Below are 19,224 nucleotides of genomic sequence, written 5' to 3'. Positions count from 1 at the left end.
CTCTAGCCAGCCAGAAAGCCTCCGAGGTCTGCGGTCTCGGTTCCTCTGGTGAAGCAATTACAACGGTGTCCCATCACACCTGTCTTTTTAGTGTGGGTTTGGGGGAATCAAACTTAAGAGACTGAGCTATCTTCTCCTGCCGCCTTATCCTTATATATGGTGAGGATATGTGTTTGTGTGTATGCAAACATGTGTGTTAAGGTGTGCATGCATACACACCTGTGAGCATACATGCTGAAGTCGGGTCTACATTGAGTGACTGGAGCTTCCCTTTGTTAGCTAGACTGGCTGACCAGGAAACTCTGATGATCTCTATCTCTACTCCCCTGTACTAGCATCACAGGTTTCATCCTACAAAGGAGGGCATCGTGTGTAATCACTGGCTGTGACTGAAGCCACTTGTCAGCCTTGTGTTCATGTCCTCCTCTTACAGGTCTTCTTCCCAGAGTCAGAACAGCCAGACTGTTTAAAGGAGATGAGTTTGGAGACGAAGGGTGGAGGCCGAGTTCAGCGGCGTTCGGCCAAGATAGCTGTGTACCACCTGCAGGAGCTGGCCTCCGCTGAACTAACCAAGGAGTGGCCGAAGAGGAAGGTGCTCCAGGACCTGGTGCCCGATGACCGGAAGGTAAGGTCATGTGTCACTGATATTTTGTGGAATGTTTTCCGGGATGGACTTGTGTGGCACCCACATTTGGCAGCTCATGGCAGCCTCTAAGTCCAGCTCTCTAGCTCCATGGGGATCTTAAGCCTTTCTCTGGTCTCTGCAGGCAACTGTGCTCACACTCACAAACCCACACGGAGGCGTACAGATGTACGTGATGAAAAATACAAAACATCACTCCCCCTGCTCCCTCCCCCTGCCCCCCCCACACAAAACAGGGTTTTTCTGTGTAGCCCTGGCTGTCCTGGAACTCACTCTGTAGACCAGGCTGGCCTTGAACTCACAGAGATCTGCCTGCCTCTGCTTCCCAAGTTCTGGGATTAATGGCGTGTGCCACCACACCCTCCTGCCCCCACCCCTTCAAAGTGGGTACGAAGCTTTGATCATGTTCTATTCTGATTGGGAGTTGCATTCTTGCAATCCAATGTTTCTTGTATTCTAGTTAAAATATACTCGCCCTGGGTTACCTACCTTTAGCCAGGAAGTCCTGCACAAGTGGAAGATGGATATCAAGAAGTACCATCGCATCCAGTGTCCTAACCAGGTGATTCTCCTTCTGTCCTATCAGTAAAGGCCCCTCTAAGCATCTGCTGTGCTCCTTACTGATGGCTACACTGTAGAAGACTCGTGCAGCAGTTAGCTTGCACAGAACTGGGTACCTCCATAAACCCATCAGTCATTAAGACAGCTCCAAGGCCTTATGCAGCATCATTTGAGATCATTAGTGGGAGCAGTGAACCAGGCCTTGGAGGGGACTGCAATGTTCTTTGCTGATGCATTCAGCATAGCCCTCCTTGTGGCCCTCCTCTCTGCAGAATAACTGGATAGCTAGTGTGGGATGTGTGTGACTAACTTGAGACACAAAACTAAAAGACTCAGTTCTTTTAAGTTCTCATTGCCACAATTTCTACAGCATCCTTCCATAGCGTCCTCTTAGTCACAGACATCACAAGTATAATAGTTACATTTCTGTGATGGTAACCTCATGACTAGAAGCAACTTACAGAAGGAAGAGTTCATTTGGGATCAGAGTTGTAAGGGGACCAGAGTCCATTATGGTGGGTATTTTAGTTACGGATTCATTGCTGTGAAGAGACACCATGACCAAGGCAACTCTTATAAAGGCAAACATTTAATTAGGGCTGGCTTACGGATTCAGAGAATCAGTCCATTAGCATCAAGGTAGGAAGCATGGCAGCATCCATGTAGACATGGTGCTGGAGAAGGAGCTGAGAGTTCTCCATCTTGGTCTAACTGCAACCATGAGAACTGACTCTTCCACACTGGGCAGAGCTTCAAAGCCTACCCCCACAGTGACTCACTTCTTCCAACAAGGACTCCTGCTAATAGTGCCACTCTCTGGGCCAAGCATAATCAAACCACCACAGTGAGAAGGAGAGCAGCAGGGGTGAGCATGATGCACTTCCTCCAGTAAGGATCCACTTCCCAGAGGTTCTACAACCTCCAGACAGTGCCACCAGGTGGGGATCAAGTGTTCACATGGGAACTCTGGAGGTCTGAATGAGACTGGACCTATAGGCTCTTGGCTTAGAATGCCTTGTTCCCAGTTGGCAGGACTGGTGGGGAGGCACTTGGTCGGCGGGGTGGCCTTGCTGGAGATGTGTCTCTGGCAGGCTTGGAGGTTTCAGTAGCCCATGCCATTCCCAGTTAGCTCTGGCTCTGCCTCCAACTTGTGGATAATGTGAGCTCTCAGCTACTGCTCCAGAACCATGCCTGCTGCTGCTGCCATCCTTCCTACCACGACAGTCAAGAAATCACCCTCTGAACCTATAAGCAGTCTCCCAATTAAATGCTTTCTTTTGTAAAATGCCTCAGTTAATGGTGCCTTAGTCAACAGACTAAGTAAGACAGAAATCTATGGGGCATATTTCTTATTTAGACCATCTCAGGAGGGCTAACTCATTGAGAGTGTGAGTGGACTCCACTTCTCCACGACAGAGTGGCAGAAATTTCACCATTAGCTTCAAAATTGGCACCAGACCTGATAGTGTAGTTCTTTTAGAAGAAATAAATGCAAATGTAGTTGGTATATTTACACCAAATTAAACAGAATTAAAATGTAACTCTGAGGAGTTGGAGAGATGGCTCAGTGGTTAAGAGCACTTACTGTTCTTCCAGAGGTCCTGAATTCAGTTCTCAGTAACCATTTATAATGGGGTCCTATGCCCTCTTCTGATGTATCTGAAGACAGCTACAGAGTACTTATATTAAATAAATCAATAAATCTTAAATACATATATATATATATGTGTATACATATTTTCATATATACATATATATGTATATATCTGAAACTGTGTGTTCTGTTAAACATCAGTGAGAAGATCAGAGAGAGGAATAGCTTAGACCTCCTGGAGCCTTATTCATCTTATTTATCCTTTTCTCTTTCCTGTTTCCTTCTTGCCTCTGGGCCTTTCATGTGTGGGTTTTTGTTGTTGGTGGTGGTGGGTTTTTTTGTTTGTTTTGTTTGGTATTGGGTTTATGGTGCTGGTGATTGATCTTCTACCTCCAGATGTGGATTTGGTCAGTGTAAATGATTATATTGCTAAGAGAAGGGTTTTATATGGCACAGACTCACATTCGATTTTCTTTTCCAGGGCTGTGAGGCTGTCTACGGTAGTGTATCTGGCCTTAAAGCTCACCTGGGCTCCTGCACACTGGTTTGTAACATTTTCTATCTACTCTCTTAAAGTATCCTCGTTGGTAGTCTGGCATAGAAGAGGGCTCAGTTTAGGTGGACAGCCAGGCATCCTGTTGACCATCATCGGAGGCTGTCTTTGGCTTCAGGATTGTGGACATTCTTGGTCCCTTTGGGTTGGGCAGGTGCATCTGGGATACCGAAAAGGTCAGCAAAGTCATGTCATACCTCTTGAAGGAACTGGAAGGAAAGTCTGTGAATTTCAGAGGTTCATAAATGGTTGTGAGTCCTGGATCAGAGATTGTTTTCTTTGCCCTGGTCTTCCCACACTGGGCCTACCTTGCTGTATTTAGCCATAATCTTCCTAAGAAGAAGTTGTTTGGACTGGTCCTCAGACCAACCTACTGGGACTCTACTGATCTCGGGATGGAGGACAGGATGGGGTGTTAGGCTAACATGCCATCACCTCCGAGTCTTTCCCAGGCTGACCCAGGTACCCTCCTGCCCATGAGCCATGAGAAATGCCGCCACTTTCCAGGCCCATCCACAAGTTTCTCCGCATACAAATGAGCACCACTGAGACCTGCACTTCAGGCAGGAAGAGAAAAGTCTCCGTTGAAGGCACCAACGGCATTGTAGACATCTCAGCCAGATCCGGGTAGCAGCACTTAGGACAGTGTCATTGGGAGAGTTTCTGAGTCCTTAAACTCAGTCTTGCCAATGGGATTCTCAGTTGCCAAGGTGCCCTTTGCCACAGTGGGAAGGACTGTTCCATAGTGACTCTAATGACCAGGGGGCATTTGATGATTTATGGAGAGGAATCAAGAATGCCAACATTGAGGTGAAAGGCAGTAGAGAAGGCAGAAGCACGCGGCTCCGGACACAGTGGAAGGAGGGGCTGTGGCGAGGTGCTGTGGGTTCCGGTGGGGAGAGTTTGTCTTAGCTAGAGTTTATAAAATATATTGCCATTTTGGACTATTTCCTATGATTTCTGATTAAGAGACTCCCCATTCCTTTTCTCACAATCACTGCCCAAATTCTGAAATGATTCTCTTTTCTGTTTTTGAAACAGGGCACCTTTGTGGCTGGAAAGTACAAGTGTCTTCTGTGTCAGAAAGAATTTGTGTCAGAGAGTGGTGTCAAGTATCATATCAATTCCGTCCATGCCGAGGTACGCTCCCCACCTTACCTGGTGTAATCCTCAGTGCCCCATCTTGAATCTGTAGGAGCTGGCCTTGCCCCTGACCTCATGTTCTAGGACTGGCAAAGAGATTTGTGCCGCGAACTTGCCAGAGTTAAAATGCTGAGTGAAATTACATGAGTGTAAATGAAATTTTCTGTGAGAAAAAGTTAGATAAAGCTTCACTGTGACTGGCATCCCTGAGCCCCTATAATTCTCTTACCTCTGATTGAATGAAACGTTTGGGAACCAGGTTCAGGTTACATGTTTGATCTTGTTTTACAGCATTTTCTTCTGATAAACATTTAGATAGTTTAGTGTTTGCCAGTAATCTGGACTCTTTAAATTATCATCAGTTGCATGTAATTTTAAAAACACACTTACTCTTTCTTGGGAGCTCTTGGGAGTTCCCGGCTGTGCTCCTAGAACAGTGTTGCTAGCTGGTGTTCTCCGAGTGCTGCCGGTTCCTCAGGCTGGCTCTGCTATGCAGCCCAGCAACCATTCTCCTGAGATCCACTGCAGCAGCCACCCCCAGCGGCTGCTTTCGCCTCCCTCCTGAGTTGCTGTGGATGGAAAACATCAAACAGCCTTAGTATTTTAAAACCTGCCAGATAACACAACTGCTGGGCAGAGGATATCCTGCCCCATCCTCCCTAGCCTCTGCAGCTGCCTGCGAGCTATTGGTCCCTGAGACCTACAACTCTGTCCTTCCTGTCCACCCCACCACCTGGTCCGCATTCCCAGTCCTCTCTGTGTCCCTTTCTCTTCCTTCTGGGACCCAGAAATCCTGACTTACACTTCGCCCAGCAATTGGCTTCTGCCATCTTTATTGACCCAATCAAGAACCAATTAGGGAACTAGATTTTAGTTATCAGCTCCTCCCCCCACAATCATCATCATCATCATCATTATCATCATCATCATTCACATGACTGTTTTGCCTGAGTGTATGTCTATATCATGTGGGTGTCTGGTACCCGCGGCAGTCAAAGAGGGCAGCAGCTCCCCTGGAGCTGGAATTGCAAATGGTTGTGAGTCCTGTGGGTGCTGGATCCTCTGCAAGAGTGGCCAGTGCTCCTGACCACTGGGCTGTCTCTCCAGCCCTCCAGCAACTAACTTTTAGTGCTGTTTATAGTACTGCATAAGACAGCTCTGAATGAGAGGCTTATTTTAAATCAACTTACACTTGGCCTGAGTGCAAATGCCTATTATTCTAGCACTTGGAAGGTAGAGGCAGATTGATCAGGAGTTCAAGGTCATCATACTATATTTTAGGTATAAAGGCTTTCATAGAGAACTTACAAAAAAATTAATGCAAAAATTATTATAGTTTAAAGGGTGAATAATGATTTCTTACCATCTCATACATTCAGTCATCATGCAGTGTCTCAGGGTTGTCTTGGTAATTTTCATTTTAAAGTTGGCTTGTTCAGATAGAGGTCTAAAACTGGTCTATGCGCTGCAATTGTCTATACAAACCTAGAGCATTCTTACTTACTAGAAACCTAATATGAGCCATTTTATGGAATTAATGACTTTCTCAGTCATATTCTTGAAAGAGTGAGCTGCATATGCTAAGGCAGGGGCTTCGTGAGTTTTGAGCTCACCTGGACCATACAAACTGCACCACAGAAGAAAAAGAAAAGGGGACAGAGCAAAGCAACCGCATGCAAAGTCAGTTCTTCAGCCCAGTATTTTGGAATATTGCTTTTCCTATGTTGATAAATGTAGTAATAAGATAATGGTGTCACCTGGGGTAACCTTGGCACTCAGGAGGTGGAGACAGAACTTCAGCAGGTCAAGGTAATCTTTGGCTACACAGTGAGGTCAAGGCTAGCCTCAGCCCCATTAGGCCCTGCCTGAAAAACGAAGGGAATCGTAGTGAAGTATTTGATATGTTCTGCCCCCAAGTCTTCCCCTGTGTTCTCTCTGAAGCCCTATCAGTGTGGACTCACTGAGTTTCAGGGGCCCCCTAAGCACAGGCAGCGGTGACTGTCACCATTCACCGAGTCGTCAGGATGAAAACTTCCTCACATATTTATGCACACTTGGGCCTGGCTGCTCTGCCCTGTGGAACGCTCCTCTCCCTACAGTTGTGCTTCTCTGTCCTAGCTGTCTCCTGTGAGTTGATATTCCGACCTGACCTAGGAGACTGATTGGATTATTTAGATTCAGACTTTTGCTTTTCCAGAAGAATGCTTTATAATAAGCTTCCTCCACCACATAATTTTCTATAATGAGGCTCAAAGAGATGGAGTGACTCACGGGAAGTCAGAGGGAGGGGAGAGTGGCAGTCAGAGGTCTGCTTGGGAATCTGTGCTCCTATCCCAGAGCAGACAGGTGACAGGCCAAGTGAGCACTTTGTAACCACAACTGTTTTCTCTTCTTTTTATTCTTTTCTTTCTTTCTTTCTTTCTTTCTTTCTTTCTTTCTTTCTTTCTTTCTTTCTTTCTTTCTTTCTTTCTTTCTTTCTTTCTTCTTTCTTCCTTCCTTCCTTCCTTCCTTCCTTCCTTCTTTCTCTTTCTTTCTTTCTTTCTTTCTTTCTTTCTTTCTTTCTCTTTTCTTTCTTTCTGTCTTTCTTTCTCTTTCTTTCTTCCTTTCTTCCTTCCTTTCTTTCTTTCTTCCTTCCTTTTTTCTTGTTTTCTGTGTAAAGTTGTGTTTCTACGTGTATGTATGTGTGCCGTCTTGTGCTGGGGCCTGTAGGGGTCACACCCGGGAACTGTAGTTATGAGTGGTTGTCAGATGCCCAGTGTTAGTTCTGGGAACAGAACCTGGGTCCTCTGGAAGAGTACAATGCTCTTAATTGCTGAGCCATCTCTCCAGCCCAGGTTTGGGTTTTTGAGACAGGGTCTTGAGCAGCCCAGGCTGTCCTCCCTCAGACTAGTTATATCTTTGAAAATGATCCCTTAAGTGCTAAGATTTGAGGCACCCACTACCACACCTCTGTCCTGATCACCTACTGAATTACCCAGAATCATGCATTACACAATCCACATTTATGAGAACTAATGTATATTGCATTTCTCCACAACAGAGCTCTAAGGTCTGTGTGCTTCGTCATTCCTGTGCTATATACCTAACGCTGCCTTCTCTCCATTCTTCCTGTCCCTTCATTTTGTCCTTTATGGGGTTTCTGAGCAGCCCTTGTGTCTCTTTCCTGTAGGATTGGTTTGTTGTGAACCCAACAACCACAAAAAGCTTTGAGAAGTTGATGAAGATAAAGCAGCGGCAGCAGGAGGAGGAGAAGCAGCGGCAGCAGCACGGAAGGCGGCGGTCCCTGAGAAGGCAGCAGCAGCCAAGCACGGAGCCTCCAGAGAGCCAGCTGGAGCTGAAGGCAGGGAAGGAGCAGGAGGGGAACAACGAGGAGCCCGTGGGATCCGAGCCAGAGCCAGTGCCAGCACAGCCCCAGAGAGCCGAGCCCGCCAAGACCACTCACAAACGAGGGAGGAAGTAGGCGGCCATTGATGCGCTCCGCGGATGGGACGCGGTTGTCATGGGGACTCGTGCAGGGGAGCCCTGAGTGGCTGAGTGAAGCTGCTGTCAGCTGTTGCTGTTGGCCTGAGGCTCTCAGCTCCTCTGTGTAAATTTCAGTCTTCCTGACTCGTTCACTTTCTCCCTCCCTGCCTCAGTAGGTTCCTGGTTCCTCGGAGTCCTCTTGCTTTTCTGTTGCCCAAAGAGCTCTCCTGGAAAAGCAGCTACAGGTCTCCTCGCTCTGTGCAAGGTTAAGAAAGAAGACTTCAGCTGGTTTCTTCATCCTTTCCTGTCTGGGTTATGAACGTTCTTGGAATCTCCGCTGATTTAGATTTAGTGGCCACTCCATTATTTAGCTTATAAAACAGTTCCAAAACTAATCTTTTTTTTTTTTTTAAGCCGTAACAGGTTTTATCCTTCTGTGTTTGTGACATAAAAGGACTAGAAAGGAGAACTGCCACTTTGTTACAGTGTGGCCCTGAACCCCGAGAAGCAGAACCTGACAGAGGCTGCTTGTCTTTAATTAGGTTTTACTGTTAAGAGGAAGATGATGTAGCGTGGAAAAGCTGGGAGCTTGCCGTGCTCGCTCTTGGAACAGGGACTAACTGGACCCACAGGCCTGAGAACAGCCTGAGGAGTCTGTGTCCCAAACACTAAGATGGCAAGAGAGGGGCCCCACCCTCCTAGACTGCCAGCATCCCTCGCTGTGGTGACTCGGTGCCCTGGCGCCTGGCAGTGCTGCTGAGGCTGCAAAGCAAGGTGTGCTGTCGCGCTCCGTGTTTACCTCACTTGTTAGGCCAGGCCCACTTAGGTCACCCACGGCATCAGCCCACCTCTGTCTGAATGTTCTGAGAATTCTGTCCTCCTGTTTTGTATATGGGGTTATATTGTGAGACTCTGACACTAGATGTAGATATTTCTCTAGAGCTGGAAAGAATGGTCTCTGGACCTCATGCCTGTCTGGTGGTATTCAGTGGGCTCTTCCCGTGAGGGTGGATATCTTAGAACATGGGTTAGAGTAAGTTACCTTGTTAGTGTGTTTCTGGTTTCTCTTCCTCCTTTTATGTAAATATTGTTCTTCTATAGTCCCACCTATTGTGTGGCATATGCCACTTACCAAGCTAACCTTGATATGGACGAATACTACCTTTCCAAACTCTGAAAGGCATTTTGCCACCCTTAAAGTATCTGTTCTCTGTGCTCTTCTAAATAGCTTTATCATGTGTGCTTTGTGAAGATCACTTCAATAATGGGGCATTAAAACTTGAATTGGGCACTGCCAGAAGGGTCATTTTGAAACAAGTCAAGGAAATTATGTGTTTGTACTGCTCTTCATTCCTGCTTACCCCTCAGTGTCCCTGTAGTAGGTGAGGGTGAGGGTTGTGGAGGAGGAGAAATTGGAAGCTATGTGAAGTTCTGGGGACAAGGACTTGGAGAATATTTGGCAAATAAAATGACTCTCTGAAAGTAAGTCTCTGGTCCTCTTTGCTGCCACTCTGCCCTCAGACCCCTCGCTGACTCATAGGACTCAAGATGGCTGCGAACAGGGGAGTTCCAGGTCATCTCCTTGTTCCTCAGCCCCTGAAACCTGCTGCTCACCGTGATTGCAGCAAAGGGAGCTGGCGGGGGATGTAGCCTGTTTTCTGTGGGCCTTCTGCAGCAGGCCATTTCCTTCTCAAGGCTAGGAATCTACAAGCCTTGTATAGAATGTCCTGGTCACACTATTCAGTTTTTAAAATTCATTAGAATAATATAAACAAGAGTAGCAGTATTTGGCACATATAGCATGTTGAACTCTGTGTGTGTTTATGTGTGTGTGTGTGTGTGTGTGTGTGTGTGAGAGAGAGAGAGAGAGAGAAATGGATACAATTTCTTTGAAAATGACTTGGCGGTATGTAATAAAGCTTAATGCAAGAATAAGATCCAGCCCAGGTGTATGCTGAGAGACTCCTCTTGCCCACCTGTGCAGGAGACTTGCATGAGAAAGACAAGATGCGCCAGGCAGTGGTGGCACACACCTTTAATTCCAGCACTTGGAAGGCAAAGGCAGGCAGATCTCTGAGTTGGAGGCCAGCCTGGTCTACAGAGTGAGTTCCAGGACAGCCAGGGCTACACAGAGAAACCCTGTCTCAGAAAACTAAACCAGAGAGAGAGAGAGAGAGAGAGAGAGAGAGAGGATTCTCCACATGTCTACCAAAATCTGTTCTCATCTTCCAGAATCACAGGCTAAAAGGACAGGTAGCTAGCCTGTATTTCCTACCTCCTGTTGCCCTTTCTGTCCTTTATATGACAAGTGAGCAGGCAGCTAATGCCTCTGTTGGAGTCTGCAGAAGTGATGTGTGTGCTGAGTGACTAGCTGGCGCACAGGCCTGTGTTTGGTCCCTAGCACTGGGGACAAGATTCTCATCTTCATTCGCTCCTCTGCTTCCTGGTGCCAGGATACAAGCTTTTATGGTTTGCCTCATCCTGCACCTCTGATAGACGAATATCTCCAGAAGTATGACTGAATAAATTCCTCTAAATGGAAAAGGAGGGTAGTGTGCCACGCCCTTCTTTCTACCTCGGCCAGTTAGATGCCTCACAGGAAAGAAGCATGCAGAGCCGGAGTGGACTGAGTCAGCTCCTGAGGGAGGGCCCTCTGTCAAAAAGAACGTCTGAGACAGTTATTTTTTCTTTTTTAGAAACTGAATCTGGTACATTATCTTTCCCCTTCAAAAGGGTGGGTAAAAATAAGATAGTCACACAGCGGGATACTTGCCTAGTTTGGTTTCTGTTGACGTGCTAAACACCATGACTAAAAACAACTTGGGGAGGAAAAGGTTCCTTTTATTCTACTGCTTATAGTCTTTCAAGAAGAGAAGCCGGCTCAGGAGCCCGAGGCAGGGACCTAATGTGAGAAACTGAAGCAAGGGGCCAAGGAGGGGTGTCGCATCCTTGCAGACCACAGCTTGCTCAGCTTGCTTCTTTATGTCCAGGACCACTTGACCAGGGCTGGCCACACCCACAGTGAGGACCCAGCCACATCCATTATTAAGAAAATTTCCCGAAAGGCTTGTCTACAGGCTAGTCTGAAGGAGATATTTTCTTAATTGAGGTTCCCTCTTTACAGATGGCCTAAGCTTGTACCAAGTTGACAAAAACCTAACTGGCATAAATATACATACATATGTATATATATATATATACACACATATACATATATATACATATACATATATATATGTCTCCATCAGACATTCATGCAAACAAAATCAAAATAAATCATTACAAATATTTCTGTACAACTCTGGATTTCTAATATTTCTAGACCTGTTGAGACACCTGGATGCTGGGCATGATATTCTATGTAATATGGAGTGATTAAATATGTGTGTGTGTGCGCGCAGGCGCATGCGTGCTCACAAGCCACAGTGAGCATGTGGAATGTGTAGCTCTGGGATTCGGGGGTGACTAGCTTGTACACAGGCCTGTACTCATTAGTTAGGGTTTTACTGCTGTGTACAGACACCACGACCAAGGCAAGTCTTATAAAGGACAACATTTAATTGGGGCTGGCTTAGAGGTTCAGAGGTTCAGTCCAATATCAAGGTGGGAACATGGCAGCATCCAGACAGGCATGGTGCAGGCAGAGCTGAGAGTTCTACATCTTCATCTGAAGGCAGCTAGCAGAATACTGGCTTCTAGGCAGCTAGGAGAAGGGTATTAAAGCCCACACCCACAAGGCCACACCTACTCCAACAAATCCACAACTCCCAACAGTGCCACTCGCTGGGCCAGCATACATAAACCACCACAGTATGGGAGTCAGTTCTTACAATCTATCATGTGGATTCTAGGTATTAAAACTCAATAGTTATCAGGGCCTCAGTGATGATTGTCCTAAGCTGACCAGGTGAATACTTCCATCTGTCTGGGTATGTCAACCAAGACATACTCGGCTCGAGAAAACCACCAAAAGTGTTATTACTTGTGCAGTGCTGGAAGATAGTGCTCAGTGCTGATCCAACACTGCAATAATATCCACGCACTTGCATTCCTCGTGTGTGTTTTCTGAAGCCACCATGTGGGTGCTGGGAACTGAACCCGGGTCTGAAACCTTCATTCATGTCAATAACAAGAGCCATGAGATAGGGTCTTATGTATCCTAGTCTGCCTTGGACTCACTACGTAGAAGAGGATGCCCTCCAACTACTGGTCCTCCTACCTCCACCTCCAGAGCGTTGGGATTATAGGCCTGTGCTACCACTCTGTTGGTGCTGGAGCCTGAGCTGCTCAGTGCTCTGCGTACCAGGTGGGCACTCTGACAGCTGAACTACACTCTCAGCCCTCTCATTAATTTAAACTTTTAAAATTCTCTCTCTCTCTCTCTCTCTCTCTCTCTCTCTCTCTCTCTCTGTGTGTGTGTGTGTGTGTGTATATGTGTGTACAGCAGTTCCTGCACCCTCAAGCAACTCTATACACATAAACATGTGCTACATCTATGCTTAATTCATCTCGGCTCCAAAGCTAGCTTGATTACCCACCAAACAGCATCTCCCTAACTCTTGGTCACCTCCTTACTTGCTTTCTGTATGAGTACAGGCATTTCTTCACACACTTTTCCAAGACTGAGTTTCTCTGTGTAGCCCTGACTGTTCTGAAACTTGCTCTGTAGACCAGGCTGGCCTTGGACTCACAGATATCTGCCTGCCTCTGCCTCCTGAGTGCTGGGACTAAAGGTGTGCGCCACCACCATGCCTGCCTTTTCACACTCTTCTATGAGGACATTAACTTCATAATACAAGGATCCTTGTTAACTTCAGTTTTGTGCTTTGTTTGTTCTCAGAATGTGGTAGGTCATGTGTTGACAACTCTTCGCTGCTAACTTGACAGCTTTCTCTAATCAAAGCAAGGGTTACTCTTAAGCCCCGGCTTTTAAGAAGTCGTCCATTTCATTCTCAAGACAATGGACAGTTACACCAACTGCATTGGAGGTATGCAGAAGATAATTCTGACTTAAGCTTGGTGGACCCCAGGTTACCCAGAGAAAGGAACTGGCGTAGAGGTCAAGTTGCCCAGAAGGCAACCACCTGAACTCTCCACTGGTCCCCAGACCCTTCTCTTTTCAGCTTTCTCTTTTACTACAGGCAGTCTCTTGACAGAGCACTTACCACATCTCCTCAAGGTAATCATGTCTAGAAAGGTGGTTCTTCTGGACTCCTGCCATTCCCAATACCAACAGACACACAATGGTCTGAGGTCCCAGACTCTGCAGAAGCTCCAGTCTAGCCCCTCACCATAGAGACACCAAATCACTAGAGAGACTTTTGTGACATTCCATGAGACCATTGTGCAGGGAACATTTGACCCCCAATCTCAGGAAAATCAATGGTAGGCCAGGGAGGCTTCTGTGGGTTTCATCTTGCTGGGGCTGACTGGTCCTAGTACCTAAGGAATGGGAGGGTTGGACAATTTAGAAGGTGTGTAGGGTGCCTGAGAGACAGTCGGTGGTAGCCAAATGGGATGTGGGAGGAGGGGTAAGGCCCTGCTCCTCAGAAGTAAGAGAGGATATGGAATCCCAAACGCAGAGTAACTGCATTTCACAAGACGGAAGTCCCGGGTCTGAGGGCAAATCCAGTCGAACTGCTAGGACTAATTTAGTAGCTGAGACTAAGGAATTATGTGATGTCAACCCTAGCTGTGTAAAGTCCCATTCTGTGTACCCCAAAGTAAAGACACCTCTTGAAAATTGTGTTCCCCGAAGGCAGACATATGGCACCAGTTCTTTGGCAAAGACCCTCAGGGAGCACCAGACTCGACTCAATAAATGCCTGAGTTCTGGAACCAGGTAGGTACCGAGGGGAATGATGTGGGTGGAAAGTCTCCTAAACTTGGTAACAAAGATGGAAGATGCTTCAGCGGCTCAGGGGCCTGCCACAGGGCACGAAGTCCTGAATTCAGATCACCAGTACCCAATTACAGAGCTGGCAAGGCAGCACATGCTTGTAAGCCCTAAGGTTGGGATGGCGCATAGAAATAGGCAGATCCCAGATATGTATTGGCCAGCCATCCAGACTAGCTAACTGTTGGGCATCATGTAGTGAGAGACCCTGCCTTAAGTAGGGTTTCTACTGATCTGACAAAGCACCATAACCCAAAGCAACACTGGGAAAGGTCTATTTCCTCGTTTTTTCTTCTGTATCACAGTTCATCATCCAAAGAAGTCAGGGCAGGGGCTCAAGACAGGAACCTGGAGGCGGGACCGTGAATTGCTCAATTGTTTGGACTGCTTTCTTAATCAGTTAAGGACCACCTGCCGAGGGGTGTCAGCTTACCCTTGTAGGCTGGGCCCACCCACAGCAATCAATCTTTAATTTAGAGAGAGAGAGAGAGAGAGAGAGAGAGAGAGAGGGAGAGAGAGGTGTACAGATAATCTGATGGTAGTTCCTCTTCCCAAATAACTCCTGAATGGACCAAGTTGCTAAATATCTAACTAACACTGACCCCTCTCTGGCAGGTGATGGAAACCCAAAGATTTAGTTTCCAGTTATTATTTTCTCACTTGTGCCTAAAGAACTGATAAAAAATATTTCTTTTTTCTTCCTCCAGGTTTGCCCAGAGTTCAAAAGGCATTCCTCAGCCATCGCCGTATCTTACGATTCTAAATGAACTCTTCAAGCCAGAGAGGCTAACGAACTTAGAAAACCAGGTAAAAAGCAGGACAGTCGAGGCCCTGGAAAGCCTGAACAGAAAAATAGAAGAGGCCAGGCTCCAGGAGGGGCGCCTGCTGCGAGACAGCAGGCTGCTGCTACGCGAGGCTGTCTGTGTGGAAGCTGAGAAGAACTCCTTCTTGAGAGTCCTAAGGAAGCAAAGTGAGCAGTGTAAAAAGAAACACGAGCAACTGTGGAATCGGTACGTTCAGGAATGTGGGGAGATTATTCGAAAGAAACAAGAACTGACGGTCAAGTTCGCCCAGCAAACCAAAGAGCTTCGAACACAGCTCTTGCAGGGAAAAATCAAGCAGTCCCTGTTGGGGAAGCAATTTCAGTCAATGGAGAACATCTCCTCCATAAAGAAGAGCCAGGAGATGAAAATCCAGATGTTAGAGAAGGAGCTGGAGGACATGAAAGCCGAGATGGTTCAGCAGGACCACCAGGCACACTTGCAGTTCCTGCAGCAAAAGACACACCTAATGAGAGAGACACAGGAACTACAGTCACTGCAGGCAGGAGACTGTGACACCCCGGAGGTTAGGCTGAAAGCCCAGCTCTTCCAGTCCACAGCCAAGAAAGTGAACTCGGAATTTTGCATTAGTGTCTGCAGAGAGAACCTGGAGCTCCAGGAGGACCTATTGAAGCTAATCCGGGAGTTCCACAAGCTAGAGTCTATAAAGAGGAAATTAGAGACGTGGAAAGAGTGGTTGAAGGAGGAACAGTGGTATCGAGAAGCCTTAGTTAGGGGGAGAGGGCAGCTTAAGGCAAAGAGGGAGAGAAGTTATACTTGTGACCCTTGCCTCCCAAACCAGGGTGTCCTGAGGCCACATTGACCCATCCTTCCTGCACCAAATCAAGAATAAATCCAATGTAGTTTATTTATTAGCCAGAAAAATAAGAGTCAGAACTACTAGGCCCAAGTACTATCTTAGTCTACTGGGGAGGCTGTTGCCTGACCAGGAACACTGGGCCAGCTTGGGAAAATCACTGAGATTTTTCATGATTCTTACATGTTCCCATGGAAGGCCACTAGACAATGTGGGGTCATCGTTATAAACCAGTATTCAATAAACACCGGTGCAATAAAGCACTCTTCTGCCTCGGTCTGCTGCAATACTGAAACCAGAGCTACCTCCTCATCCAGGGAGGAAACCAAACTGGGTGGTGTTCAAAAAAGCGAGTTTAATAACAGGAAGCTAGACTTGAGTATTAAAGCCTATTGGGAGCAAACTGAGGAAGGAAACATGCCCTGAAAAGAATACCCAGTGCAGAAGCCTTACAATCAAATAAGCTGAGTCATTACAAACAAACAAACTGTGCAAATAGCAAAAGTGTAGCCAGCAGGATGGCTCAGGTGGTAAGGATGCTTGCAGCCAAGCCCAATGAACTGAGTGTGATCTCCTAAACCCAAGGTAGAGGAAAGAACAGACTCCTTCAAGTGGTCCTCTCCACATGAGAACCAGGGTACACACGCCCACAGGCATACCTACTCACTAAATGTGAAATCACATTTAGTGATGACTGATCAGAGAATTTAGGGAAAAGGAGGGAAGCTGGTAAACGATACAGAGAGGCAGAAGCCAAGGAGACCATGAAAATGATGCTGTTGGCTTCCACATCTGAACACACAGTGGGACCGTCTGCTCCAGAATAGAAGAAATGTCTAGGAGTGAGAGTTAGGAGGAGGTTTGCAGTGAGGTAAATATCTAAAGTACTGCCTTTAAGAAGGAGGTAGGAAGCCAGGCGAGGTGACACAAGCCTGTAATCCCAGCACTTGGGAGGCAGAGGCAGGTGGATTTCTGAGTTCGAGGCCAGCCTGGACTACAGAGTGAGTTCCAGGACAGCCAGGGCTACACAGAGAAACCCTTACTGGGGGGAGGGGGCGCGGGAGAAGAAGGAGGTGGGAGAGATAATTTATTCTTTCTTTGGTAAACTTTTTTTCTTTTTTCTTTTTAAGACAAGGTCTCACTTGATAGCTGAGGCTGTCTTGGAATTCATTATGTAGCCATTATGTGGCTTGAAACTCCCATTAGATCCACTTGGGCCAGCCTTCTGAATTCTACAGTTATAGGCAGGCATGAGCCACTGGGCCCAGCTGCTAGAACTTAAAAAAAAAAAGGATACAAGGTAGTGAGTGGTAGAGTATTTGTGTAGCCAGAGAACAGCCCCTAGGTACAGTCCTCAGTACTAAAAAAAGGAACATGAAAATTCAGTCTCAATCCCTCTGGACTGTACATTTCGTGTTTCTTATTCCTGTCCACAGATATATGAAGATACACACACATACACATTATATAACTGGAACACTTGATGTGCTCCAAAAATTGCTTTCCCAAGATGCTCAGTATAGTTTAGGTTTATTCATAACTATTAGGGGAAGCCTTTATTAAATTAATAGCTCATATAACCCAGTGTGGGACTACATTACTTTTTTATGACAGACAAGGTTGTGTCCCACAGTGTTCTAGAGCTGGTTTTAAGAAAGGAGAGTGAGGGGGTTGGTGATTTAGCCCAGTGGTAGAGAGCTTGCCCAGCAAGCACAAGGCCCTGGGTTCACACCTCCTAATCCTTCTAATCCTATCAAAGGGTTCCATTCCTTAGAGACTAAAGATTCATAACTGAGTCTTTGGGGTGTGCAGGGAGGGAGGGCAGATGGGGGGGCATTCTTATTCAAACCACCAGAAGTCAAGGCAGGCCCTGGGGCAGAGATTACAGAGGAATGCAGTTTACTGGCTCCTTCTCAACCCTCCTACACTCGTTAAAATTCAAGACAATCTCCCACAAACAAATCTGATCTGGGTAATCTCTCAATTAAGACTCTGTCCCCACAGGTGACTCTTCCTTGTATCATGTTGATACTAAAAGCTAACCAAGACAGACCAATACTTGAGAGTTCATATTAATATCAACAACCTATATGCATCCCACATGGCCTCCTGGTTGTAGTGTTCTACTGAATTTTTAGAAAACTAAACAGTGTGGTCAAGATACTCTATATTGTGTCCTCAGATCACTTTCCTTGGGAAGGAAAAGAGAAAAGAATCCTGAAGAGTCAGGAGGTGGGGTACGGCGAAGGCACCACACATATCTCCCTCACCTCAGATTACTCAGGACCTGCAGGTCTCTGGAGCTGCTCTGCTGTGGACAGAACTGCCTTCAGGCCTTAGCTCAATCTCTCATCACCTTTGGTTTTCCAGACTGACCTTGAACTTGGCTATTTTACTGCTTTAGCTTTCTGAGTGATGGGATTACAGGTGTTACATAAAAGACTTTAAAACAAATTATCCCCAGGTTTGAGCATCTCTGCTACCCCAATCTATTAAAAACAAAAACAAAAACAAACAAAAAAAACAGCAATGGGCCTACTTCATAATGGGTGGGATTTCCCTTGCACTTGGAAAAAGATTGATAGTCATTTATGCTGAGACAGTAGGATTTTCAAAGCTTGCTGTTTTTATTTTTATTTATTTATTTTGTTTTTGTTTTTTTGTTTTCCAAGACAGGGTTTCTCTGTGTAGCCCTGGCTGTCTTGGAACTTACTCTCTGTAGAGCAGGCTGGCCTTGAACTCAGGAATCTGCTTGCCTCTGCCTCCCAAGTGCTGGGATTACAGGCGTGCGCCACCACTCCCCGCTCAAAGCTTGCTGTTCTTTTTCTCCTTCTCCTCCTCCTCCTCTTCCTCTTCAGCCTCCTCCTGCTTTTGAAGAAAAGTAGGGAGGAGACCAAAGGTCATCAGAGAATCTCCCCATACAAACTTTAACTTGCCAAATTGCTGATGGTACAATCAGGAGTTAGGTCGGTCATTACAGGGATTTACAGCTGATCTTTCAACTTGAGTTCAGTCCCTGGGACCCACATGGTGGGAAGTGCTGACTTCCACAAGTTGTCTTCTAATGTATACACAAACTATGGCATGCATGCCTACATACATGCACGCTCACACACATGAGTGTACTTAAATTACTCCAAATTTAAATGTCATCACGGTTAAACTAACTGAACTGTATGGGTACTACCAGAAAAATAATGATACCTGTGTCCTTACTAGAAAGTAATGGGGCTGGAGAGATGGCTCAGCGGCTAAGAGCACCAACGGCTCTTCCAAAGGTCCTGAGTTCATATCCCAGCAACCACATGGTGGCTCACAACTATCCATAACAAGACTTGACTACCTCTTCTGGAGTGTCTGAAGACAGCTACAGTGTACTTACATATAATAATATATAAATCTTTAAAAAAAAAAAAAAGGTACGTAACACAAGCCAGCTAGTGCTGCCCAGAGAGTGCCTGGGCCGGTCAGGATAATCACTGTCCACCTGGTATTTTGAGACGACACTGCACACTGATACTGGAGCTCACAGATTTGGCTAAGCTTGCTGGCCACTGAGCCCCAGGGTTTCCCCAGCACTGGGATTACAGGTACAGTCCACCATGCCTGGGCTTTTATGTGACTTCTGGGCTCTGAACTGGGCCCTTATGTTCGTGCAGCAAGCTCTTTAGCAACGGAGCCCTTTCCACAGCCTGCACACATCATTATAAAATGAGATGTCTGTGTATAGATAT

General features: G+C 46.4%; 2 protein-coding genes across 5 annotated transcripts in view; both read left to right on the top strand.

The window, feature by feature from the left end:
• Positions 1–8,369, top strand: part of Znf512 (zinc finger protein 512) — a 75,534-nt gene extending 67,165 nt beyond the window's left edge. For all 4 annotated transcript variants that reach the window (XM_052186353.1, XM_052186352.1, XM_052186350.1 and 1 more), the window contains 5 exons: positions 434–625; positions 1,104–1,205; positions 3,280–3,342; positions 4,393–4,491; positions 7,664–8,369. In XM_052186353.1, the coding sequence (XP_052042313.1) occupies positions 434–625; positions 1,104–1,205; positions 3,280–3,342; positions 4,393–4,491; positions 7,664–7,954 (747 nt within the window). In that variant the 3' untranslated portion in view covers positions 7,955–8,369. The remainder of the gene's footprint in view (positions 1–433; positions 626–1,103; positions 1,206–3,279; positions 3,343–4,392; positions 4,492–7,663) is intronic.
• Positions 8,370–13,460: 5,091 nt separating this feature from the next.
• Positions 13,461–15,496, top strand: LOC127687233 (centrosome-associated protein CEP250-like). The gene is made up of 2 exons (XM_052185659.1): positions 13,461–13,798; positions 14,560–15,496. The coding sequence occupies exons 1-2, from the start codon at positions 13,521–13,523 to the stop codon at positions 15,494–15,496; spliced, it is 1,215 nt and encodes a 404-aa protein (XP_052041619.1). The 5' UTR covers positions 13,461–13,520.
• Positions 15,497–19,224: the final 3,728 nt, after the last annotated feature.

The sequence above is a fragment of the Apodemus sylvaticus genome, chromosome 6 (assembly GCF_947179515.1).
Source record: "Apodemus sylvaticus chromosome 6, mApoSyl1.1, whole genome shotgun sequence".
NCBI lineage: Eukaryota > Metazoa > Chordata > Mammalia > Rodentia > Muridae > Apodemus > Apodemus sylvaticus.
The sequence above is the reverse complement of the archived record's forward strand: the minus strand, read 5'-3'. Positions and strand labels throughout refer to the sequence as shown.